This window comes from Rhinichthys klamathensis, unplaced genomic scaffold (assembly GCF_029890125.1).
Source record: "Rhinichthys klamathensis goyatoka isolate OS25496 unplaced genomic scaffold, OSU_Roscu_1.1 h1tg000445l_1, whole genome shotgun sequence".
In the NCBI taxonomy this organism is placed as follows: Eukaryota; Metazoa; Chordata; class Actinopteri; order Cypriniformes; family Leuciscidae; genus Rhinichthys; species Rhinichthys klamathensis.
Window position 1 is genome coordinate 984,562 of NW_026606940.1, and position 25,538 is coordinate 1,010,099.

Consider the following 25,538-nt stretch of genomic DNA (forward strand, 5'->3'; position numbering starts at 1 on the left):
TGTCCGTCGTTTCCTGGGTTTTGTCACCTACCTGTCAAAATTCTTGCCAAACCTCAGCGAAGTTGACGCTCCTCTGAGGCAGCTCCTGAAAGCATGGCAGCCAGCGCAACAGCAAGCCTTTGACAAACTCAAGGACTTATGCACGAAGTCCCCTGTGCTACGTTTTTTTGATCCGTCAAAGCCTGTGCAGATTTTCTGTGATGCCAGCTGCAACGGCCTCGGTGCTGTCCTGCTAGAAGAGAGTCATCCAGTTGCTTTCTCATCCAGGTCACTGACAGATACGGAAACGCGCTACGCGCAAATTGAGAAAGAGATGCTCTCAATAGTTCATGCTTGTGTCAAGTTCCATAATTACATATTTGGAAACCACGTCACAGTGTACAACGACCATAAGCCTCTGGAAGACATTTTCAGAAAGCCACTGCTCTCTACCCCAATGCGCATACAGAGAATGCGTCTTTGCCTGCAGTGGTATGATCTGACCGTTAAGTATAGACGAGGAAAGGACATGGAACTGCCTGACACACTGTCTGGAGCTCAGTTGCCAGAGAACAAGCCAGAGATGGAGGGCTTCGAGTGTATCTCCATGCTCAACTTTGTTTCAGTCAGTGAGCAGAAATATTCAGAGCTCCAGAACTGCGCAAAGAAGGAGCTCAGCTGCCTACAACAAACAATCCAACAAGGCTGGCCAGACCACAGGCGTGAGGCGCCTAACGCTGGACAACCGTATTGGGTCTCTCGAAGCCAGCTTGTCGTTTCAGATGGTGTTGTCTATAAAGGCCTGCGTATAGTGGTACTCCCTTCCATGCGAGAACACATGCTGAAGCGACCCCCTCAAAGTTAAACGGCAGCTAGACGAAAGCAAAAGCATACAGAAGTTTTACTACGACCGCAAGAGGGCAAGTGGCCCTCGTGCAGTACTGAAGCTTGGAGATGAAGTAAGAGTGCAACCACACCCCGGCAGTCACAAGTGGTCTCCTGGAGTTGTAGTGAAAGCACATTGTGCCCCAATATCTTATGTTGTGGACTGTGGAAGTGGAGAGTACCGCCGCAACATTCAGCATCTTCGCAAGAGCACAGCAGCTGCCAACGAGTCCCGTCACATGCTTAGTGATGATCAATGGACAGAAATAACAGAGCCAGAAAGTGTTGAGGAGCAAAAGTCTGTGGATCAACCTGGTTCATCCCAAACATCACCTACAGAACTAGGGACTGCTAAGCAGACACTGCCAACTGGGCAGTACACTACTAGATGAGGCAGAGTTGTGAAGCCTCCTGACAGGCTCTGTTTGTAGTCAGGGGAAGGCGTGGTAAAGACGCCTTGTGGAAGTGATGTGCTAGTAACCTCTCCTTCCTAGTTGCTCGAGTTGTTGTTCATTGTTGTAATTGATTGTGTCATTGATTAATTTGAATACAAAGGTGTGCTAATGTTCTTCATGATATGGATGTGCATATGGATGATTTTTTATGCAAAACTCCATAGCTTAAAAAAAAAAAAAAAAACAGCAATGTTTAATATTGGTAATATCTGTATATGTGCACAGAGTGATTATGTTAGCTTGGTTATTGCTTTATGCTTAGGAGTGGAGATGTAATGTATTGTCAATATGGCAATGCTTCTTAAGGTGGTGCTTCGGCCTCCGTACTTGCTGTTATAACTCATCCTACTTTGTATGTGCACGAGTATTCAGGATAATAAAAGAACAGTGAGCATGGCTCGGTACTAAAGCTCTGTCAGTCACATTATTTTACACACACCACAACTCAAATTGTCTCTGACCGTTCTGTCTAACATTAATCCTGGCCTGTCCCTGCTCTCTTGGCAGCATAGCAGGCTCATAATTGTATGGCTGTGGTCCGTCATACGAGTAAGTATTTCCTCAGCGTCCAAAATGTCATTGCGATCCATTGTTTTTCTGTTGTTTGAATCGACCGCTCTCCCGCCCTTTACGTCACGCCTGCCACGGCCATTTTCAGATGCGGAAGTAAAATTCTCTCACAAAAACGACTCCAGAAGAGTCTGTAGCGCATTTATAAGTATATTTTAAAGAAAATCTAGTTCCTACATTATTTTTCTATACATTGACTCGTTGGGTCCTCTAACCTGCAATATGCCCTTTAACATTTAATTTTCAACAATAATATTGATCTGCCTGCATTGACACCATTATATGAGAACTGAACTGAGCTGGACGGTTTTCTCCAGAGCAGCTATATATATATATATAAACAAACTAAATTAATAACTTTTTTACAACAAAAATGAAACATCACAGAACTTACTTAAGCTGGACTATGATGCTATTTTCTTCTGGAAACAAACTTTTTTGCATTATATTTCTGTTATCTCTGTAAAGCTGCTTTGAAATGTTCTGTATTGTAAAAAGCACTATGTAAATAAATGTGACTTTAACCTCAGCCAAGATGGCCGCCATGCCCGAGTCTTCAGCCAAGATGGCCGCCACGCCTGAATCTCTTTAAGTCATGGCCGCCACTGTCCTTATCTCCTTTTTTTTGTGGTTCCCACCTTTGTAAAAATTGTTTCTCAAAGATCTATGATGCCAGAATTATTAGACTTCATTTTACAACAAAGCAGAGCAGCTTCTACAAAAGACAGCTCCAGATGTCTGCTACGTTCACATATATATACCATACATCCTTCCCCAAAAATGGTAACACCCTATAGATATGCTTAGGCAAAGGTCTTTTACCATATGACACACTAGAATAGAATTTCCAGCAGTAAACACATACAGGCCTTCTGCAGGCTTCAGAAAGTCAGCAAACAGCTAGAAAATAATAGTGTTCAGACATATGGCTGTATTATATTTAAATTTTATTTTTATTCTAAAAAATAAAATCTTCTATATGCTCGTATCTCAGCCTGTCTGACAGACATTTCTGGCTGGATGAAGGACCACCACCTTCAACTAAACCTTGCGAAGACAGAGTTGTGGTCCCGGCCAACCAAACACTTCATCACAACTTCTCCATTCAAGTCAAGTCAAGTCATCTTCATTTATATAGCGCTTTTAACAATGTAGATTGTTCCAAAGCTGCTTTACAATGATAATAGGAAATTAAAGTAACAGAGATTGTTTTGGCTTTATGACAGCTCTAGAATAAAGTTATTTTCCAGCTAAAGTTAGTTTTAATTGATTCACTTCCGTCGCAACGATCATTAGTTATTAACTTAGGGGTCGCTAACACGACACCGTTTTAACAGAAAACGTTTCAGGTTACGACTGTAACCTATGTTCCCTGAGAACAGGGAACGAGACACTGCGTCGAATGACGCTTTGGGGAACGCCTCAGGCGTGACAGGTGTCTGAAATCACTATCAAATCACGTCAATCACATTGACTGGCGACACCCCGTGAATCATTAGCGTGAATGATTAACGTGCGACCTGGAAGTATATAAGGGCGCCTTGCAAACATGACAAATCACCTTATCATCTGAAGGGACTGTACGGCAGGCAGGCCCCGAGGCATGGCAAGGAGACGCAGTGTCTCGTTCCTTGTTCTCAGGGAACATAGGTTACAGTCGTAACCTGAGACGTTCCCTTTCGAAGGGAACTCGCACTGCGTCGAATGACGCTTTGGGGAACGATATACCCACGCCGCCTTGCTAAGGGGAGTGCATGCCCATTGGCAGTGACAACTGTCCGAACCAGCAAATTCAAATGAAATGCTAGAACCACTCACCATCAGGTCACACTGGGCTGTCAGTGACATCATTCCCTACGGTCATAGCCCAAGCTATAAGCCTCACAGGAAAACCTCCATAAATATAGTTAAATGAAATGCCTACCTGGGCCTGCTCAAAGGCCTAGGACCACAACTTCAATTAGAAGGGGAACCCGAAGGAACCCCAGCCAATCACTATTCAGGGGAACGTACTCACCCCGAAATGCCACCAGGACGGCCTGACCTGGCGTCAGTTGCATAGACACTTAGTCTGGCCACTTCCTGTCTGTCCGAAGACAGAGCCTCTGGAATATGCCTTTAGGTAAGGCATCCAACCCGAGGGACTGCGAAGCTGGCAGTGAACCGCTCGGCCCGGATCTCAGAGACGGGATATCCCGGAGAGTATGACTCAGCATAGTGCTTTCCAACCCTTGCTAGCGAGGGGAGTTTCTCTACTCGATCCACGGATCAACCCAGTGTCTGTGTTTCAAAACACTGAGGAGGCCTGTGAAGGTCTAAGGACTGATCTAACTGGGAGGCCTCACGAGAGACCTATTGCCGTCTGACCAGACTCAGGAGTCCGCGTGCTCACAGTGACCCTCAATGAGGGGAGTATATAGTCCCCCTGGTAGGCAAAACCAGGCTGTAGGCAGGAAAGAGGTTCCGGGAGGGAACCAGGAGCAGAGAATGAACACTTTAGTCGAGCCAGGGCGCAAGCTCGCCTTCAGCAGCTGCCTGATAAGGCCAGCTGAAATGATAGCAAGAGGCCACTAGCTTCCTGAACCCAGCACCGCTAGGGAACCACTCACAAGGAGGCCCGGTGAGGCCTACTACCTGATAGCAACAGTATGTGGTCACCTACAGGGAGGCCTAGAGAGGCCTCCCTGTAGGTGACCATATACTGTTGCTATCAGGTATCAGGGGCCTACTACCTGATAACGATAGTACGTGGGGAACTCACCCTCAGGGAGGCCTGGTGGGGCCTACTACCTGATAATCACAGCATGTGGGAACTTGTCTTCAGGGAGGCCTGGTGAGGCCTACTACCTGACAGCCATAATATCTGGGAGCTTTTTCTGCTACCCGATAGTAAGTCAGGCTAGCTGTCCAGTTGTCTGTCCTTGGGGCTTGTCTCCAGGGAGGCCTGGTGAGGCCTACTACCTGATAGCCAATGTAGGTGGGGATTCTCCTTCAGGGAGGCCGGGTGAGGCCTACTACCTGATAACCATCTTAAGTGGGAATTCACCTTCAGGGAGGCCTGAGGGGCCTACTACCTGATAGCAACTGGTAGCTGAGTCCGGGTGACAGTTCCAAGGCGGCCTGCTAAGGCCAGCCAGCTGGAGGCCCGGTTGGGCCTACTAGCTGATAGCAAGTCAATTCTGCAACAAAGGAACACTGTTGGGAACCATACTACACCAACGTAACTATTGGGCCCACCCACAGGAGGCCTAGTACGGCTAGCTACCTGCAGCAGCTATAAAGTATGTCCCACAATGTTGGGACTCACCTCCGAGGAGGCCTGTTTAAGGCCTACTTCCCACCGGTGAGTCAACTGCCCGAACCACCAAGGCCAACCAATTCTCTCGAGAAGTAGCCTATAGCGCCCTCTTGGGGGCTGCTCATACAAGGAGGCCTGCTGAGGCCTACTACCTTGTGGCGCAGCCTTCGTTGGCAGATAAGCTGTTTACACAGCGCCTACAGCATCCTGGTGCCTAATCACATTGCCCATGGCAGTGTACTCAGCAAGAGAGCTTAGCACCCTTAAAAACAAGGGGAGTACAACATACGCCACTCTGCCTCAACGGAGGCACCAGTTAGTCAGAGGCCTACCATCTATGCATGGGCGTCAGCTCAGGGCAATGCTCTGGCTACAGGGGAGCGTACTTCGACCAAAGAAGAAGTGAAGGCTTTCTTCATACTCGACCCGACCCATAGTGGTGCGAGGTAGGATAAACAGAACTGGGAGTGAAGTAATCAGACCTACCCTGAATCACAGGGGAATACTCACACCTCACCCTGAGGTTACCAGGGGGCGGGCCTGCCAGCGGCTCTAGGGGTGACAGAAATGTATCTGTGCCCAACCTAGGGGAGTGGGGCTTGAATGAAAGCCAACCACCTACAACCCGGCGCTCGAGCAGTAGCTCATCGAGGTAAGTGAAGCCTATACTGGCGGCCTAAATCCGTAGGCCAGTTCTGCACGGCAGGGTCGGGCAGGAGACCCAGTCTTCTTCGTGAAGCGAAAGACGGCCTAACCCTGCTCAAAAGGACTTATATACCACAGAGGCCTAACTGAGGCCTACCATGTCCTTATAAACCATCTTCTGCACCACGCTGCATTACTCTAGTCACCCCAGAATGCAGAGAAGGGGGCGGGCCTTGGCCTAACGACTCCCATGGGAGGAGGCTGTTTATACAGGGATGCCAGAAACCTACCTTCACAAAGTGAAGGGTCAGAGGAAGAAATGCTAATTTTAGCAGAACGCCTCTAATATCCCTGGCACAGCCTAGGCCAGCTACAGAGGCGGCCCTGGTGAGGGCCAACCTGTAAGCATAGATCTATCTGAGGGCTCTGAGGAGCCACAGCCTACTAAAGAATATAGTCTGTATTATTCCATACAAAGGGCTGCAGAATCGCTCAACCGAATGAAAACTCAAACAGAGCTCAAGGGGCAAAATACTCAGAGAAGTCAAAACGGTCCCATGGGCCGGACATAAGATCTATCTGAAGCTCTAGCGTCAGTCACCACTCTAAGTAAAACATCCTATAGAGGGACCAACTACTCTACCCTGAAGTGGCTAAAAGCCAGAAGGCTAACATAGTTATCGTTCTGGCAACCTAACGGGGAACTTCAGGGCCCTGATAATCCAATAAAGTTCTCTTACCTTATTACCTTGACATGCCCCCATAACTCTATACAGGGAACGAGGTCGGTAAAGAGAAACATATTATTTTTTAATCACAAAAAATACTCTTTGAAAGACCAGCAGCTCACCTGCGGCGTGCGAAGTGAAGACTCACCAGACAGTTCTTCATGAACATGGGGTCTACCACCTTTAAATACCTGAAAGAGGCACTCTCACTAACCAAGCCGAGGCGGGCCATCAGAACATTGTTCTAACCATGAGCCCAGCCTCAGGCCTGATGTAAGAAGCGTCTGGGGAGTCGGGGAAGAGAGGAAAGGGCTAAGATATAATCACGCCCTCAGGGAAGATGATCCATGACCGACGCAATGTGCGTTTGTGCTGGATCACCTCCCTCAGATCCCTCTTCCCCATCGACGCATACCTACGCTCTCCTATCCTCTCAACATCAGCGAGACTAGCCTGCTGATGTTGGTGAATACAGGCAGAGTATGGGTTCTTCCATGTCCTCTCGATCTCAGTATGAGATCGGGAAGAAATGAAAGGCTCACCTGAGCTGGTGGTTCTATGACCGGGGAAAAACCGCTCTCATCGCGAGCGATTTCTCCCCCAACGAGCAGCCACGGCAGCTGCAGCCTGCCCGCGGCGCGTTCCATAACACCAACCAGCTCAGCATACATGGGGCAGGGTGGCTGAGAAGATAAAGGATATCCTATTATTACCACCCTCATCAGCCATCTCCTGTTTGTCCGGGAGAGCAGCTGATGTAGAAAAGCATATTGTCAACGGCCGTATTATTAACCATCAACTCTGTTATGTACATTGTCATGGCTAAAAAGTTGTATTTATTATAATTAAATTTTGTGTTGAATTCTTACATTAACCTGCTCAAAAAAATGACATGTGGTTGGCTAGGCTAGGTCCACCATTTCTGTTATGGGGAAGAAATATGGCAATTGCCAACTAAGTTATGGTCAACTAAGTTACGGTCAACTATCTGTCAACTAAGTTACATCAGTGCTGTATGGCATATCATGAACATTAATTGTTTCTATGTTATTTATATGGACTGAACATGTGTATATATATGTTATGTATGTAGATATATTATTTTACTTTTAAAAATGATACATTTAAATAGGTCCCTGCAGCTGAGAGACAGCGGAGATACAGGGCTCGTCGTGATGCAGATCCTGAAAGAAGGGCAGCATGTTTGGAGAAGCAGAGAGCATGGCACAGGCTCAGGTCACAAGGAAAGGTGAAGACAGTGGCAGATATGAGTGAGAGAGAGAAAAGAAGAAACAGGGCCTACTGGAAGAAAGCAAAACAGAATAGCAGAGAGAGAAAGAGCAAAGAGCAGGCTTGAGAACGTAATTACACCACCGGACAGTCCAGACAACCATCCACCTCAGAGCAGCAGGTAGAGTTCATGAGGCAAGACAGAAACAGGTTTAAGCATTTAATGTTCCCAGTTACCCACATGTTTTGTCTGTACATTAATATACACTCATCTAAAGGATTATTAGGAACACCATACTAATATTGTGTTTGACCCCCTTTCGCCTTCAGAACTGCCTTAATTCTATGTGGCATTGATTCAACAAGGTGCTGAAAGCAGTCTTTAGAAATGTTGGCCCATATTGATAGGATAGCATTTTGCAGTTGATGGAGATTTGTGGGATGCACATCCAGGGCACGAATCTCCCGTTCCACCACATCCCAAAGATGCTCTATTGGGTTGAGATCTGGTGACTGTGGGGGCCATTTTAGTACAGTGAACTCTTTGTCATGTTCAAAAAAAACAATTTGAAATGATTCGAGCTTTGTGACATGGTGCATTATCCTGCTGGAAGTAGCCATCAGAGGATGGGTACATGGTGGCCATAAAGGGATGGACATGGTCAGAAACAATGCTCAGGTAGGCCGTGGCATTTAAACGATGCCCAATTGGCACTAAGGGGCCTAAAGTGTGCCAAGAAAACATCCCCCACACCATTACACCACCACCACCAGCCTGCACAGTGGTAACAAGGCATGATGGATCCATGTTCTCATTCTGTTTACGCCAAATTCTGACTCTACCATCTGAATGTCTCAACAGAAATCGAGACTCATCAGACCAGGCAACATTTTTCCAGTCTTCAACTGTCCAATTTTGGTGAGCTCTTGCAAATTGTAGCCTCTTTTTCCTATTTGTAGTGGAGATGAGTGGTACCCGGTGGGGTCTTCTGCTGTTGTAGCCCATCCGCCTCAAGGTTGTGCGTGTTGTGGCTTCACAAATGCTTTGCTGCATACCTCGGTTGTAACGAGTGGTTATTTCAGTCAAAGTTGCTCTTCTATCAGCTTGAATCAGTCGGCCCATTCTCCTCTGACCTCTAGCATCAACAAGGCATTTTCGCCGTATACTGGATGTTTTTCCCTTTTCACACCATTCTTTGTAAACCCTAGAAATGGTTGTGCGTGAAAATCCCAGTAACTGAGCAGATTGTGAAAAACTCAGACCGGCCCGTCTGGCACCAACAACCATGCCACGCTCAAAACTGCTTAAATCACCTTTCTTTCCCATTCTGATATTCAGTTTGGAGTTCAGGAGATTGTCTTGACCAGGACCACACCCCTAAATGCATTGAAGCAACTGCCATGTGATTGGTTGATTAGATGATTGCATTAATGAGAAATTGAACTGGTATTCCTAATAATCCTTTAGGTGAGTGTACAATATACTGGTTGTTTATTTCAGACAGAAGAAGACTGGAAGAATAAAGGCCAAAAGAGGAAACTCAAAATTACATAGAAAAATACAGAAACTGAGAGACTTGGTTTAAAAGCAAAAAAGAAAATCAGATAAATTTTGCAAGAAACTAAAAAGACACAAGAGCATGTGTCAGAATCCACAGGATCCAAGTCTAGGCGACAACTTCAACATGCCTCTGTTTCCTCTGAGGTGCGCAGGTCACTGCTTGTGCACAATGCACTCATGGCCAACATGAAAGATGTTTTGTTAGTGTGCATTTCAATGTATTCTCTGTGGAATTATGTGCATTTCTGTACTGTTTAATAATTCTACATTTAAAATAAAAGAGGTTTTCACCGAAAGCAACTTTGCTAATTCAATTCTGTCTCATGAATAAAATGTTGTCCATGGTTAACAATATGTCCAGTCAACTAGGTTACTTGTGTCACCCGTGTGATTTTCATTGTCACCTAGGTTACACTTAGATTTTTAAAGTTAAAGTAGCCAATATTGATGTTTCTGACATTTTTAAGCATTCTACTTATTTGCATAGGTTGGAGTTTACTATAACATCTTTTTTATTATCAAAAATAACTTTAATGGAGATTTATGATGAAAAACATCCTTGTCCATAAGGACAGTTATAAATGCATTGCATGTTCATCTTTAAAAAAAGGTTAATTATGAAAATCATTTTAAATAACAATTGTATGTGTGGCAGAAATGGACTCAAGAGCCTTCTAAATTGCATTTAATTTCAAGTGCAAGACTGAATTGAATGGTTTGTATAACACCCTGTTTGTCCGTAACATAGTTGACAAACTCTGAAGTAAAAACATGTTTTTAATTAAAAAAAATATAAAAACGGTTAATATTTAAGCTCTGCAGATAACAGATATGTAACACTGAATTAATATACTATATTGAGACACTTAATGTTCCACTGAGAAAGGACAGTGCTCTTGTGATTTTTTGCTGACATGAAATGTACCCTAAATTAGAGAATGACCCCGCTGCCGGACTAAGTTTTCCCTTTTTTTTTTTTGAAAAACTTCATCCATTTGCAGCTTACCCTCGTCAGCCGCCGCATCGTCTGAGAGGATTAGACCCCTCTCAAGGCGATTGGCGGGCTTCATCTGTGACATCCAGACGCTGAACCCTCTTCTCTGGAGAAGAGGGACAGGCGAGAGCGGAGCGATCACAATTTGTACAGGCAGTTCCCTCGAGAACTGCCTGTGCGCGTCTTCCTTCCCAGACAGAAAAATGCACAGTTCGTGTGTGTCACCCGGCTTCAGATATCTTGAGCACGGGTCTGCACACTTCTGACAGCATTTCATAATTACCTGATTTTCAAAGCGGTTACAGACAAAACAGTCCCTGAAGACGAAAAGATGATTTGTCATGTTTGCAAGGCGCCCTTATATACTTCCAGGTCGCACGTTTATCATTCACGCTAATGATTCACGGGCTGTCGCCGGTCAATGTGATTGACGTGATTTGATAGTGATTTCAGACACCTGTCACGCATGAGGCGTTCCCCAAATCGTCATTCGACGGAGTGCGAGTTCCCTTCGAAAGGGAACTCTTAAGTTCTCTACATAAACTTTAAAAACGCGAACCTGTGAGAACGCTGATGGCGTGCACATGCATTATTAAGAGTTCATTCTATAGGTATGCGCGTTTGAATATATGTGCGCAGACATGTAGTCCTTCCCTAAAAAACCAACCCTCAACAAACTACTTGTCTGGCCTCGTTGTCATTTAAAATCAAAAGGAGATCGTGCTTTTTCTGTGGTAGGTCCCAAACTTTGGAATAGTTTACCATTCCACGTGAGGTCAGCTCCATCAATTGCCACTTTTAAGTCTTATTTAAAAACGTATTTATTTTCTTTAGCTTTTGAATAAGTCATGTTTTGTTTTGTTGTACGATTTTAATGTTATCATTTTTGTAAAGCACTTTGGGCCAATGTCTGTTGTTTGAAAATGTGCTATATAAATAAAGTTGCTTGCTTGCTTGCTTAAAATTTATAATACAGAATTTTATCGCTTCGGCGTAGCCACGTGAACCGGAATTATCCCGACAACGATTATCTGTACAGAGGTAAAGGGAAGGAGGCCTTCACAGGGAGGGACTAGTGACACTTCAGGACTATGTGTCGTCACGTCCAGAGGCAGGTCCTTCATCAGATCCAGCCTGGATCCGGCGGACTGCGGTAAACCTCGGGATAAACAGAGAGACTAATATTAGCGTAGATGCCATTCTTCTTATGATGTAATGAGTACATCAGGATTTATGGGAAGTGTTCCCGGTTCCGGCTGACCTAATCTATGCAGCCTAACATTATAGAAGTCTATAGTGTGTTATGTGTATGCAAGGTCAAAGAGATGTGTTTTTAGTCTAGCTTTGAACTGACAGAGTGTGTATGCTTCCCGGACAATGTTAGGAAGACTGTTCCAAAGTTTTGGTGCTAAATAGGAAAAGGATCTACCGCCAGCAGTCGATTTTGATATTCTAGGTATTATCAACAGAATTTTGGGATCGCAATAGACGTGAAGGACTATAATGCGTTAAGAGCTCACTCAAGTACTGGGAAGCTAAACCATTTAGTGCTTTGTAAGTAATCAGAATTTAACTAATTGTGAACTAACTGTTTCGCATTTTTCATTGAAAGCATATGTCGTAATTTAGATATATTTTTAAGATGGAAGAATGCAGTTTTACAGATGCTAGAAATGTGGCTTTCAAATGAAAGATTGGTATCAAAGAGCACACCCAGGTTCCTAACCAACGACGAAGAGTTGAGAGAGCAGCCATCAAGTGTTAGACAGTATTCTAGGTTAGTATGTGCAGAGGTTTTTGGTCCAATCATTAGAAACTCTGTTTTTTCAGAATTAAGTAATAGGACATTACTAATCATCCACATTTTTATATCAGCTATGCATTCCGTTAATTTCTTGAATTGGTAAGTTTCGTCAGGGCGCAAAGAGATATAGAGCTGAATGGGTTTGGGAGGTTTTTGTATTTCCTAATAAGGGGAACAGACACAGTCTCTATATGATGATATCTAGGTGAAAGAGTCTGTGTTGGGATTTATCTGACCTCAGTTACTTAAGACAGCTAGCAGACGGTCGGTTTAGCCAGTCTGTCTGCTTCCTGACCTGAGCCCCAAATCGTCATGTTTGAGCTCTAAGAATATGTGCCATATTACTAGAGAGAAGAGCAGCACCATCCCAGGAGGGATGAATACCATCTCTTTTCAACAGGTCAGGTCTGCCCCAAAAACTTTTCCAATTGTCTATGAACCTTATATTATTTTGCAGACACCACAGACACAGACAGACAAAGTATCTCATCACTCCTGCGAACAGGAAGGGGCCAGAGCAAATTACAGTGCCTGACATCATACTTCCGAGTTCACACACGTCTTTAACGTTAATTTTAGTGATCTCCGACTGGCGAAGTCGAACATCATTAGTGCCGACGTGAATAATAATCTTAGAGAATTTACGATTAGCATTAGCCAGCACTTTTAAATTTGCTTTGATGTCAGGCGCTCTGGCTCCCGGCAAACATGTGACTATGGTGGCTGGTGTCTCTATTTTTACGTTCCGTGTAATAGAATCACCATTAACAAGGGCACTTTCAACAGGACTCTCAGTGGGTGTTTCACTGAGTGGGGAGAATCTATTTGTTATGGTAAAAGGCGCGAGCGCACAAGAGAAAAAAAGATGGCTAGCACGGATGGCAGGTTAACCCTCTGGGGACCAAGGTGTTTTTGGGGTCCTTGAGATGTTTTGACATGCCCTGACATTTGTGCTTTTTTCAGTTGCTTATAAACATATTAATGGCACAGGTGAAATTACACTCTATTTAGCACAAACATGGCTACCATAATATGTGAGAAACATGTATGTACATGTTTGTTTTTTTGGCCACAAAACACATACTAAATATGTGTCCACAAGACCTTTGACTAATGGAAGTTGTGGCCTAGAGTTTTTGCTTCAAAATGATCTGAAAATCATCCCGTCTAATCATTCACATAACACAATAGATTATTTTAAATTGTGAAAAACATTTTTTGTTAGCCAAGGCAATATGCGAAATGGCGTGAACGGCCCAACCCCATTGTGAATAATTAGGTGGTTGAGAAGACAAAGAGTAAGACCCGCATATTAATGAGCCTTTCATTCAGGTGTGTCACACAAGAAAGAATGCAAGGACAATACACACACACACACACACACACACACACACACACACACACACACACAACATACATACATACATACATATACATAAATATATATATATATAAAATCAAAATATAAATGAAAGTCAAAAGCACATTTTTAGTCATACCTGGAAACAAATCCTGTTCAAATAGGTTATATGGACCATTCTACAGAATTGGTTCAAAGTTAGAGTTGGAAACATCTTGAAAAGAAAATTGTCTTTTTCCATAAATGTCTTAGTAGGCCAATACATTTTATCATATATATTTCAAAGTTAAGGATTCATTATTTTGATATAGCTTGCATTGGAACAAACACTATTCTTAGTTGATTAGTTTATTGACAAAACATACTATATATTTAACATATGAGCAGAAACTGCTAACAAAAGCTTATTTGATGTCTATTTTAGAGTTAAAACTTTATAATCTATCCAAAACTAGTCACACACACACACACACACACACACACACACACACACACAGAAACATGATTCAAATTTAAACAGTAGGCTATTTTTGCGTTTACAGACACTAACGTTATTATATATCGCGATTAGAACAAAGCACAAGAATAAAAACACTTACAGCCCAGCTCGCTCCTCGAAGTGAAAATAAACCAGCACTTGTTCTGAGGTAGGTAAATGTCCCAGGATTATTCCTCACTGCCGTGCAAGACGACAGTACATTAATCTGACTAGATATAATGTGTTTACCGAGTTTATGTGGGCGTTTACACGTCTCAATGTGTTGCTTCAGATCATTAGCGTTTGAATAGCGTGCGCTCTCCGTGGGCGTGTCACATTAGCGGAATAATGAGATGCGAGAACGATAATGCAAACGGCTGACGCCTCTCTCTTTTTATATAGATTACATAAACAGAGAATATTTATTTTAGTTTTAAATTAGATAATTTAAAAGTACAAACTTAAATGATCATAAACATATATTGCTCATGTCTGGGTGAATAGTATTCGCTGAGTTTTGTTTAAGTTTAGAGATGTGCTCCAGAAAAAAAGTTCACGGACACGGAGAAGCAGAACGCACACCCTGTTTATTTTCTTTATTTTACAAAAGCACAATATTTTATTTCGATTGTAGGTGGGCAAATAAAAAAGTAGACATTTAACAGTTTATTTTTTAATGTCTTAACTCTGTATGACCAGAAATGATGAAGTAGTTTAAGTCTATTTTTCTGCTATGTGAAAAAAATCTGCCAAAACGCACCGGTGCGTTTGCCGTCCCCAGAGGGTTAACAGGCTAGCGAGATCCTAGTGTGTTGTGCTAGTGTTAACGATTTAGATAAAAGCTAGAGATGTCAGATTAATGTGATAGGCAATATTAGACAATATCTAATATATGTTGATGAGTAAGTTATATTTAGCAATATAAACAACAAGGAATGATAGTAAATAGAGATTCAAAACAGAAAGCTATACAGAGCTTACAGACGCAAACCAGCAGCAAGGCAGACAGGAGAAATGTAGGACCTTTAAGACCAGTAAGAGTAACCAGTAAGGGAGACCTGTCAATCGATTTACCGTATTTTATGTTGGTGAGACGTGATGGCTCATCATGAGTGACGGGGTTTTAGCGTGATAAACGTGCAACGTCCCGCCACTCTTTCGTCACTATGGTTACTGGTTATGATTATTTATTCTGTTCAGCAGTGTGTTATCAATTACCCTCGTTTGCCTTTCTATTTAAGTTGCTGTGTTTGCACTTCTCCTTTGTCTGGTCATATCAATGAATTGCTGTTGTTTGTTTGCCTGCCTTGTTTGGATTTCTTTCTGACACTGATCTTCATCTTCCTGTGATTTATACAACCAATTGTGACAGATGACCAGACCAAAACATAACTATATGGATATTGCGTCCATTAACATTGCCCCTATATGGGGCAACAAACTTCTAGATGGAGGGACAATTTTATTTTTCCGAATGGCAGAAGTCTGGAGCAGTATGTGGAGGAGTTTATCAACACCAGCCTGTGATGACGTCTGCCTTATGGAGGGATTTAGGTGTGGGCTGGACGACGAGTTCCACTTCGTCATGCCCCAAGGAGATCCCTGCTGGACCCTGGAGGCCTATATTCATTCTGCACTGTGGGTGAGTAGATCCGCATGATCAAAGGGCATGCGGATCTACTCACCGCATGCCCTTTGAAAAAAAAAAAAAAAATCCTTTCCTCTAAATCCTCGCTTGCCTGGCTTATGCTACTCCGAGCTATGTCTGAACTTTGTATTTTGAGCACTTCTTGCGTTGCTTTTGCCTCTTCACGATGACTCGCTTGGTTTAGTCCTCAGTTGTAAGTCGCTTTGGATAAAAGCGTCTGCTAAATGACTAAATGTAAATGTAAATGTAAAGGGCAAAGCAGAGGACAACATCAGCCTCATCCAGCCCCACCTCGCAGATGTCTCGCAGCCGGGCCCAAAGCCCAGCCCATCACCAGACCCGATCTACAGTACCTGAGCCCCCCACAGACTGGCTGTTTCCGCCTGTGCCAGAGGAAGGGAAGGCAGAGCACACCATTGCCCCGTATTTGCTAATACTCTTACTATTTGCCCTGTTTTGATCCTTTTTCCTTGGAAATTTATTTTATTTTATTTTGTCATCATTATTCTGCTGTAAGGAGATAAAAATTATCAACCTTGATTGACATGGCAATAAAATTTTATCACATTATTTTGTCAGTTAGAGTTTCGGGTGGGTTGTTCTTAGAGTGGGCTGGTTTTGGTGAGCTTTTGGACTGGAGATCATCCACCCAATCTGGCAACACTGATCCCAGGGTGGCAGTTTTGTCTATTAATTGATAACTTTAAGGGATTCAACTAAAAATGAAAATTTTGGGTTACAGTTTATTTTAAGGTGTCCTTGTTATAGGGTAATTATACAGTTAAGTACAAAGTAATATTAACATCATGTACTTATTATAAAGTTGGTATTAGGGATAGGTTTATGGTTAGTCGCTTGTAACTATTTTCTGTTATTACTACTAAGTACATATAACATGTAACAAGGACACTAGAATAAATTCCATCATCATTTACTCACCCTCATGTTGTTCCAACATTTTTGAAAATATCTTATTTTGTGTTCTACAGAAGAATGGCACACATACATGCTTGTAAGTAAATTATGAATTTAAAGGTGCTCTAAGCGATGTTGGGTGACGTCACTTCTTGTTGACGTTCGAAGTATTGTCAAACAAAACGGAGGGTAGCAAGACCCTCCGTCCTCCTCATCCCATCCCCTCCCCCTGTAGTTTTACTGATACTTCATTCGAGGTGTAATGTCGCCAAGTTAGATAAATGCTTTCATATAATGCAGAACAGAATGCAGAAAAAGAGAAACATTACCAGAAAAACACGATAAAACGTTTCGCCACCTGAGGTTATATTAGCTCCCATACAAGGACGCAATAATAGCAAGATAACGTTAGCTTCGCGTTTCCCAGAGCATAAACAACGGCTCCGTCGTAAACAAATTTAGTCAAAGTTGTCAATAGGCTATTAATGAACATTCAAACTGTCGCCCTACTGTGAGTTTGCTTGATCATTTACAATAGAGATCGATAGCTAGCTGCTAGAAACCTATGTTGTATTCACCAAAGTTAGCGCTGACTGCATTGTTCTAGCTAATTATATCCTTATGTTTGTTAGGCGAACATGAAAGTCTTAAAATTCTAAAATTTAGAAAAACCAAACTGGATTTACCCACCTGTACAGCAAAAACAGAGCTACCTGAATGTCGGATGGGAAGCCCTTCTGCCGGCGGAGTTCTCGCCACCTTTCAAAGGCTTTTCCAATGTAAATTCGGGGCTTCGTGCCGGCTTTTCCAATGTAAACCTTTTCCAACGTAAACCTCAGGTCCTTCTCCTTTTCCCTCTTCTTTGCATTTTTGCAATCTGCTCATCGGAAAGTCGTCTCTTTGGTTGTGTGTCGGCCATATCAAACTTAAAGAGTTATAATTCTAACTTCCCTCTTCATACTTCTCTCTCCTCCACACCCCCCTTCATGTGTATGCGCACTAACCCCACCCCCCAAACCCTTCTTGCCGGTTATTGGCTGGAACACGATTTGTTATGTTTCGTGGTGCGGGTTGCCCCAGTTTGTTTTTGTTGCCGTTTGTGGAGCCTGGGGTGTCTACAGAGACCGCGTTTTTTTACAGTGTGTTCAGGGGACAGGCAGCTAGCGGATAGTGAGGAGATGTTTGCTGTATGTGACAAAAAAATGTTTTGGCCTAAAAAATGCGTGACATTGCTTAGAGCACCTTTACATTTTTGGATAAACTCCCTCTTTAGCATTAGCACTTCACCTTACTGTCTCCCATACATTGTTTGGGTTATGGGTTTGGGTGAGTGTAGAGAGGGGAAACAGTTAATTAGCCCATGAAACCCCATATCCTGCTATTTTTATGGTATTTTTCCTCTAAATTCCACATTGTGGGGGTGAAGCAAAATCAGAGATTAAACTTAAGTAGGTTTTTTTCTGTTTATTCAAATTATATTGTTTACTGAGACACAATACATTGAAATAAACATATAGAAATATAAAAAACAAAACACCCTTAACATTTAGAGTAGAATGTTTAATTAAACTAAATGCATATTTTTGTTGTTGTTATTGTGATAATAAATATTGCATTCAGTACAAATGTTGCCTTTTCACAAAAGTCTTGCATTTGTAAACCTTATCTGGCCATCATGTTCTTTTTTGTATTTTTCTCAGGTTTAAGCAGAAGAATGTAACATTTTGGGGTGAATATACACAACAACAGGCCGTAACTGGAAGCCAAAATGGCGAAAATCTCCACAGCCACAGTGTACTTCCCTGGTGAGCTGACGTACGCCGGCACAAATGCAATCCACACAGCACAGAAGATCAGCATGCTGAAAGTAATGAATTTAGCCTCATTGAAATTGTCTGGGAGCTTTCGAGCAAAGAAGGCCAGTAGGAAGCAGACCACTGCTAAAAGACCGATGTAGCCCAGCACCAGTACAAACCCCACAACAGACCCCACTGTGCACTGCAGGATCACTCGAGCGCCAAGCTCACCTGCACTCTCTGTGGGTAGAGGGGGAGCCAGCAGCAGCCACAGAAGACATATGACAACCTGAACCAGCGTGCAAAGGAAGATGCCTGCCCTCTGCTGGATGGGCCCAAAGTACTGCATCAGGTTAGGTCCAGGCAGAGTGGCTTGAAAAGCCACCAGCACCACCACAGTCTTACTAAGGACGCAAGCGATGCAGATCACAAAGCTCACTCCAAACAGGGTGTGACGTAGCATGCAGTTCCACGGCACAGGCCGACCAATGAAAACTAGGGCGCACAGGAAGCAGAAGGTGAGCGACACCAATAACAGGAAGCTCAACTCCGAGTTGTTGGCCCGCACAAGGGGTGTGTAACGATGATGGAAAAAGGCAGCCAGAACAGTTGTGGTCAGTGTCGCCCCAGTGATAGATAAGACTGTCAAGACAATTCCCATGGAATCTTGCAATGACAGAAACTCTACAACCTTTGAGATGCACCTTGTTCTTTCAGTGTTTGACCAGAACCGCTCAGGGCATCTTGTACACTCTGTAGAGTCTAAAGAACATTATTGCACATAGTAAATGTTGGTTTTCCATTGTACAGATTTCTTAATGTTACCTACATAGCTATTGCAATGTCTAGCACAATGCTCAAAGTTAAAATTATTTCCAGTCAATTAAAATTATAATTTAATCATGTTATTGATTACTAAATATATGTATATGTAATACCTGTTATGTTACTGACTTCTCCTGCTGCACAGGGAAGACAGTCGAAACAGCAGACAGGTTTTCCTTTTTGTACAGCCTTTCTAGTGCCTGGAAGACAGCTCGCACTGCACACAGATACAGGAACCTGAATGATACAAAAATAAACTCAATTAGATTCACATCATCCTTCTAACAACACAATATCTGTCAGCACAAGCACATAAAGAAGTGCAGAAATAAAATAAAAGAAATAAAATCCTCACTCAAATGCATTCCTCTCTTTCTATGAAAGACAGGTACACTCTTATACACACAATCATTTAATCATTCACAGGACATATCTTTCCACTCTCAGCAGGGGTTTGTCCATTAAAGGGCTGTATCTGCTCCATACTGAGAGGTTTGATGATGGATGCATTCACCTGCACACTTCTTGTACCCTTTTTTTACAGAGGGCACTTGAGAATGTAAAAGCATGCCTTTTTGTGGTAACACCACGCTAGACTGTTTTCATTAGCGAAAGAGATTGTTTTTTGCCTGCTGATTTGTTTCTCCCTCTATTTCTACATGGCAAGAGAGCCCTACGGACCCCTTATAGAAAATAATATAAGCGGAATAAGTATATATAGCACACAATGGTGAAAGCAAAGAATGCCACTTGGAGATTTTTTTTTTTTTTTTTTTTTTTTTAAGTTGTATAGGCAGCCAGTTTTTAAACCCAGGACCCCTCGCATCAAAAGCAAGAATTATACCATTGGACTGACACATTCAGTACTTTAATATATTTATCCAAACAGTATGTATTTAATTTTTGAATGTTTGTTCCTGTTTGTTTTCTCACAAATGTATGTAGGGTTAGAAAATAGTTTCAACATAGGCTGATATAAATGTGTCTGGTGGGATGTCATGTCATGACATATCTTGCTAGTCCATAAGAATCACCACCAGATTTGATCTCAATATAACCCCTGATTATGAGTGACAAATCAGGGGCCTATACAATGAAGCCGAATTAGGGGGATAGCCAGGTATGTTTCAGTTTAGTTTGCCAACCCTGGGTTTTAGGCACAATGAAATTGGCTTGACACAGTACCTTATGCTCCATGGCTAACCTGCTCCATGGCAGGTTATCTTCTAGGTAAGATATCTCAAACCGATATTGGACCAATCAGCATTAAGCAAAGTGACACATCTCTGATGCAATAAAGTCACTCATCCAGCTACTCTTGCTCCAAATTAAAGGTCACTACATAGTAAAATATTTTTAAATACAACATTGTCTGGCTTTTAGTGATGAATATTTATTATAATTATTTTATATGATTTATACATGATTTACATAATTATTATACCCCTAATCCATTACACATTAGCAATTTTAGTTTAACAATTATTATTATAAATGTAGTTTATATTAACATAATTATACAGATAATATGTAATATAAATAAGATTTGGAATCAGCAGATAAAGCTTTAAAAATGACTACATGTGATCGTACATGTCCGAGTCTCTGTATTAATATATATATTAACTGTATTATAACTATATAAACTAACTTTATAACTTTCACTTGCACTGATACAGCAAGATATTTTCTTGCTATGTATGCATTTATGTAATTCATATTCTTCAATCTCTTAATCTTCGGTAGAAGAGAGAAAATAATCTTGCTGACTCTCTCACGAGAGGTGAATCGTAATTTTTTTTTATGTTTCAAGGCATGTGATTGGCTGTTTGCTACAGATGTCACACTTTCATGTGCATGCACACCATGAACTCAGAATCAAAGCCTGAGTTGACAGAGAAAGTGTCATGGTACCACAAAGCATGACTGAATTGGTTTGGTTTTGTCAACTTTAAACTAATCCTGTAACCCTGAGTTTGTTCAACTACCATAATGGTACAAGCCCCAGATTGAGCCCCTTAATGTTTGTTTGTATTTTCATCTCAAAAGTCAAATATTTCAACTAAAACATTTCAAATTATATAATGAATGAAAAGTCACTGGATTCTTACTTTGTCAGTCCAGCCCCCACCCCAAAACACTTTCTCAAGGCTTATGTTCAGCTCCTGGCCTGGTCCTTTGGCTGCATCAAACTGTCCAACCTGGACGAAATTCACTGCTCCACTTTTATCAACATGCCAGTTCATAATATCATAAGAGGCAGATGGCTCACCATTATCTTCAAAATAAACCAGCTCACCCACTGGTGTTGTGAAGTTTACTGCATTTAAGTAGTAGAGAAGCTGTAAAAGGAAAAGAGTACAGTATTTATATGCAGTGATTAATTTAAAAAATGTCGCTTACATAAAACTTAAATATTATTTAAAATATATTTTTTTAAACCCCTCCTGTCTGTACCTGTCTGGGCTTTATTTGAGTCACATCAGGACATTCTCCATCTTCAAACGGCCCTCTACCAGGCTGACAGGCCATCATGTTGTGAATAGCATTGGCAATAGCATACACAGCCTTATACACATTGTAAGTAACTCTCAACTGTGAAACATCAATGTATATGTGACCACATTTCTCCACATTCTCTGAGCCTGTGCACTTTGGCTTTTTAAATGAAGGCTGCCAGTCATGTGCCAGCGAGCAACCAAATATTTCTTCCCAGACATCTTTTACGAATGGTTCATTTGGCTGCTTCACAGGGCTCAGCTGGGCAAGATAAGCACCAAGACCCCAAATATCAGCTCGGCGCAGGGCAAAGCCAATGGTACCGGCTAGAAGAGGAATGCTCGCTTGGTCAAAGAACTGAATGGAGGTGCTCCAGGCCTCTGTGGCTATCCACTGCCTGTTGGTCACATTCTGCACCACCACTTCCTTGAATAGGACTACTATGTCGGGGGCAATGGCAAATGTCACCACCACACGAGCTGTGGAACTCTGGATCCTCTCCACAGTTCGCCTGATCCTGCTTTGTGAGTGTGATTTAGGAATGAATTCCAAGTAGTCCACGCAAATCCCTAAATATTCCATTTCTTTCAAGAGCAGCTGCACACCACTTTTACCATATTCATCATCCCCTGCAACCACCCCCACCCAGGTCCAGTCCAGCAGGCGCAGCAGACGGGCCATGGCCTTAGCCTGAAAGGCATCACTGGGAACAGTACGCAGGAAAGAGTGAAATCTACGACTGTCAGTCAGACAAGCACAGGATGCAAAATAACTAACCTGGGCAGACAAAGCACAGAGACAAGATCTGAAAAAAAAAAGTGTTAAAAAAGCACATTTTATGCTTAGATAGACTGAAGCTAAATTGCTACATATATATAAACCATTTCAATAATTCATACTGTTTTCATTAGACCTGTGTACAAATAACAGTTGCTAACACTCTAAAATGAACTATTTCAACAAGTTTAGCATGTCAAAGTTACACCACATTGTCATTTCCTACTTGACACCATTACTGGCTGATTTGGATCACATTTACAGTAGCAAATTCATCAAAATGTATTTTACTCTTTTTTTAACAATTCTCACAATTTTAGTGACAGAAAATGGCAAAATTACAATATATATATATATATATATATATATATATATATATATATATATATATATATATATATATATATATATATATAAACCAGTGAGAAATTGAGACAGTTTAAATTTGCAACACTGATATAATGTTTACTGTTATTCACAGAATAATAGAAAATACAACTAATAGACTTGAAAATGTAGCCTACTGAAACTTGAGTGTCTTGAGTAGTCTCAACATATCTTTACACCTTCTAGCTTACTGGAGATATTTTTAATAAATGTAAGACTCCCCTGTTCAACTTCCCTGTCTCTTAATATGCATTTTAAGTTAATTATAAAGTAAATAACCCAGTTCATTAAATATTGGAAAGAGTACTTGAAAATGTAATGTGATTACAGTGAGAAAGCTTTTATGAGTATAATCTTTGCAACACTTTTCTAAAAGTCACCCCAAAACAAAGAACGCATAAACATAATCAATGATTTGGTCTCTGAGTGTCAATTCTTTATACCATGGGGATATCAAAAACTCCCAGCGTGTCAGCCACCACTATTGAGGCAGAGGAACGAGCGTCACCGACAATGACAGGCACCATTGGAGGTCCGTTGCACTCAGCACTCGACACTCTCTCCTCCTGCCCTGTTACCAGAGCTAAAGCAGCACTCAGTGTTGTGCTCTCAGCTAGGCATGTATCGGCTACCAGGTATCCCAAAGTAATGTTTGGTAGCAGAACAGGGTCCCGATTAATCTCCTCCACGGTGAAGATCATAGCTTTGAGCCAGCGGTATGAACGAAGGTCAACACTAAAAGAGAATGTAAAATGAAAAAGTTTTGTAATGTGAGACATAACTGAATTGGGTCAGTTCAGTAATAATCTATATGGAGGGACATCCTGATGTGTTATGAAATCCTAGTATGTTGGAATATGCACAATGAAAATATTGTTTCAGACCACCTAAATGAGTTTATTAAATTAAAAATCAAATAAGTCAGGGTGAGGTTAGAAAACATTTTGACATTTTGAATGTATTAACAGTTGTTCTACAAATTGCCTTAGTTCATTTTAAATGTTCTCATTATTCTCACCCCTGGCAGCGAGCACCATGCTGCATTTCAGTAAAAGCATGATTAGGTGCTGGTGCTTCATTATGAACTGGAAACAGACCACCAATTATCACATCTCCCTCTTTATACAAGCTCTCTGAAAAATATCTGCCCTGCAGACCACATGACAGGCCTACACCACAAACCCTGACCATCTCAACTATGAATCCCACCAGCCACAACCACATAATCAATCCCATCACTTTACAGAGAGAGAGAGAGAGGGGTGGGGGATGGAGAGAGAGACAGAGAGATAGAGAGACAGAGTGCAGAACTGCAGGCTCACGCTTGTCCATCAAAGAAAGAAGGTTTAGATGATAACTCCTCTTTTGTAGACTTTAATTTGCCTGGGGCATACGAACATGCAACAGGAAAACAAGTGAGTGGGGGATAATTGTAGAAAGCTACTTTGAGTAGAAAAACTACTTTGAGAATTAAAATGATTTTGTGATATTGTGCAAATGCAAGCACAGAGCAAAAAACATCAACAAGAACCAAAAGTAGAAAAATGTTAAAAGATTACTTAAGAATTTACCAATCAGAGAAGTTCCAACACAAGGTAAACTGATCCTAGTCACTTGCCATACATTCAGTGGCTGCTGGTAGGTTTTAAAATGGAGGAAGCACACAAAATTTTAGCGGTCGGATTCCCTCCCAAGGATTTTTTTAACTGCTTTAACCCTCTGGGGTCTAAGGTGTTTTTGGGGTCCTTAAGATGTTTTGACATGCCCTGACATTTGTGCTTTTTTCCGTTGCTTATAAACATATTAATGGCAAAGGTGTAATTACACTCTATTTAGCACAAACAGGGCTACCATAATATGTGAGCAGCATGTATGTTTGTATTTTTGAGAGAATATTGTTTATGCATGGTTACTGAAAAAAAAAATTAAGTTTCTGAAATAAGGCCACAAACCACAAACTAAATATCTGTCCACAAGACTTTTGACTAATGGATGTTGTCGCCAAGAGTTTTTGCTTCAAAATGATCTGAAAATCATCCTGCCTAATCATTCACATAAAACAATAGATTGTTTTAAATTGTGAAAAACATTTTTTTTTTTTTGGAAAGGCAATATGCGTGGGGGCGTGAACGGCCCAACCCCTTATCATGAATAATTAGATGGTTCACACCTGAGAAGACAAAGACACGCATAATGAGCCTTTCATTCAGGTGTGTCACACAAGAAAGAATGCAAGGACAATATATATATATATATATTAGGGGTGGAACGGTACATGTATTCATATTGAACCGAAACGGTACGGGCGTCACGGTTCGGTGCACGAATTTACACGGAGAATACACGGTATAAAAATAAATAAAACTCGCTTGCAAATTAATTAATGTAATGCGGAACTACTGTTAGATACGTGGGTTCTTTAGGGACACATAATCTGTACCATCGGCTTAGCTCTGAACGCGCGTTCACTTCAAACGTTGGCTTTATACACGCGTCCTATTCGCTTTGGACTAGCGTCGAACTAGACGCGAATTTGACGCTCTATTCGCGTTTGGTGTGACCGCACAATGAACAGGCTGCGATGTCAAGATTGCAATGCTGGAGTGTGTGTGTGTGTGTGTGTGTGTGTGTGTGTGCGCGACAGAGAGAGAGGCGCGGGCGCGATCGAACTCTGTGTGTGTGTGTGTGTGTGTGTGTGTGTGTG

The 25,538-nt window shown here is 41.9% G+C and overlaps 1 protein-coding gene across 1 annotated transcript; it reads right to left on the minus strand.

Moving 5' to 3' along the window:
• Positions 1-18,185: 18,185 nt before the first annotated feature.
• Positions 18,186-24,058, minus strand: LOC130071492 (extracellular calcium-sensing receptor-like). The gene is made up of 6 exons (XM_056236339.1): positions 23,853-24,058; positions 23,278-23,569; positions 21,629-22,447; positions 21,283-21,513; positions 19,285-19,408; positions 18,186-19,108 (listed from the first exon to the last, which is right to left on the minus strand). Exons 1-6 carry the CDS (start codon positions 24,056-24,058, stop codon positions 18,213-18,215), a joined length of 2,568 nt encoding a protein of 855 aa, XP_056092314.1. The 3' UTR covers positions 18,186-18,212.
• Between the last annotated feature and the right edge of the window lie 1,480 nt (positions 24,059-25,538).

Coding starts and splice junctions, on each gene's coding strand:
- LOC130071492 (XM_056236339.1), bottom strand. CDS start 24,058: ATGTGGTTGTGGCTGGTGGGATTCATAGTTGAGATGGTCAGGGTTTGT. Junction 23,570..23,852: donor CATGGTGCTCGCTGCCAGGG/GTGAGAATAATG, acceptor ATTCTCTTTTAG/TGTTGACCTTCGTTCATACC. Junction 19,109..19,284: donor AGAAGTCAGTAACATAACAG/GTATTACATATA, acceptor AATGTTCTTTAG/ACTCTACAGAGTGTACAAGA.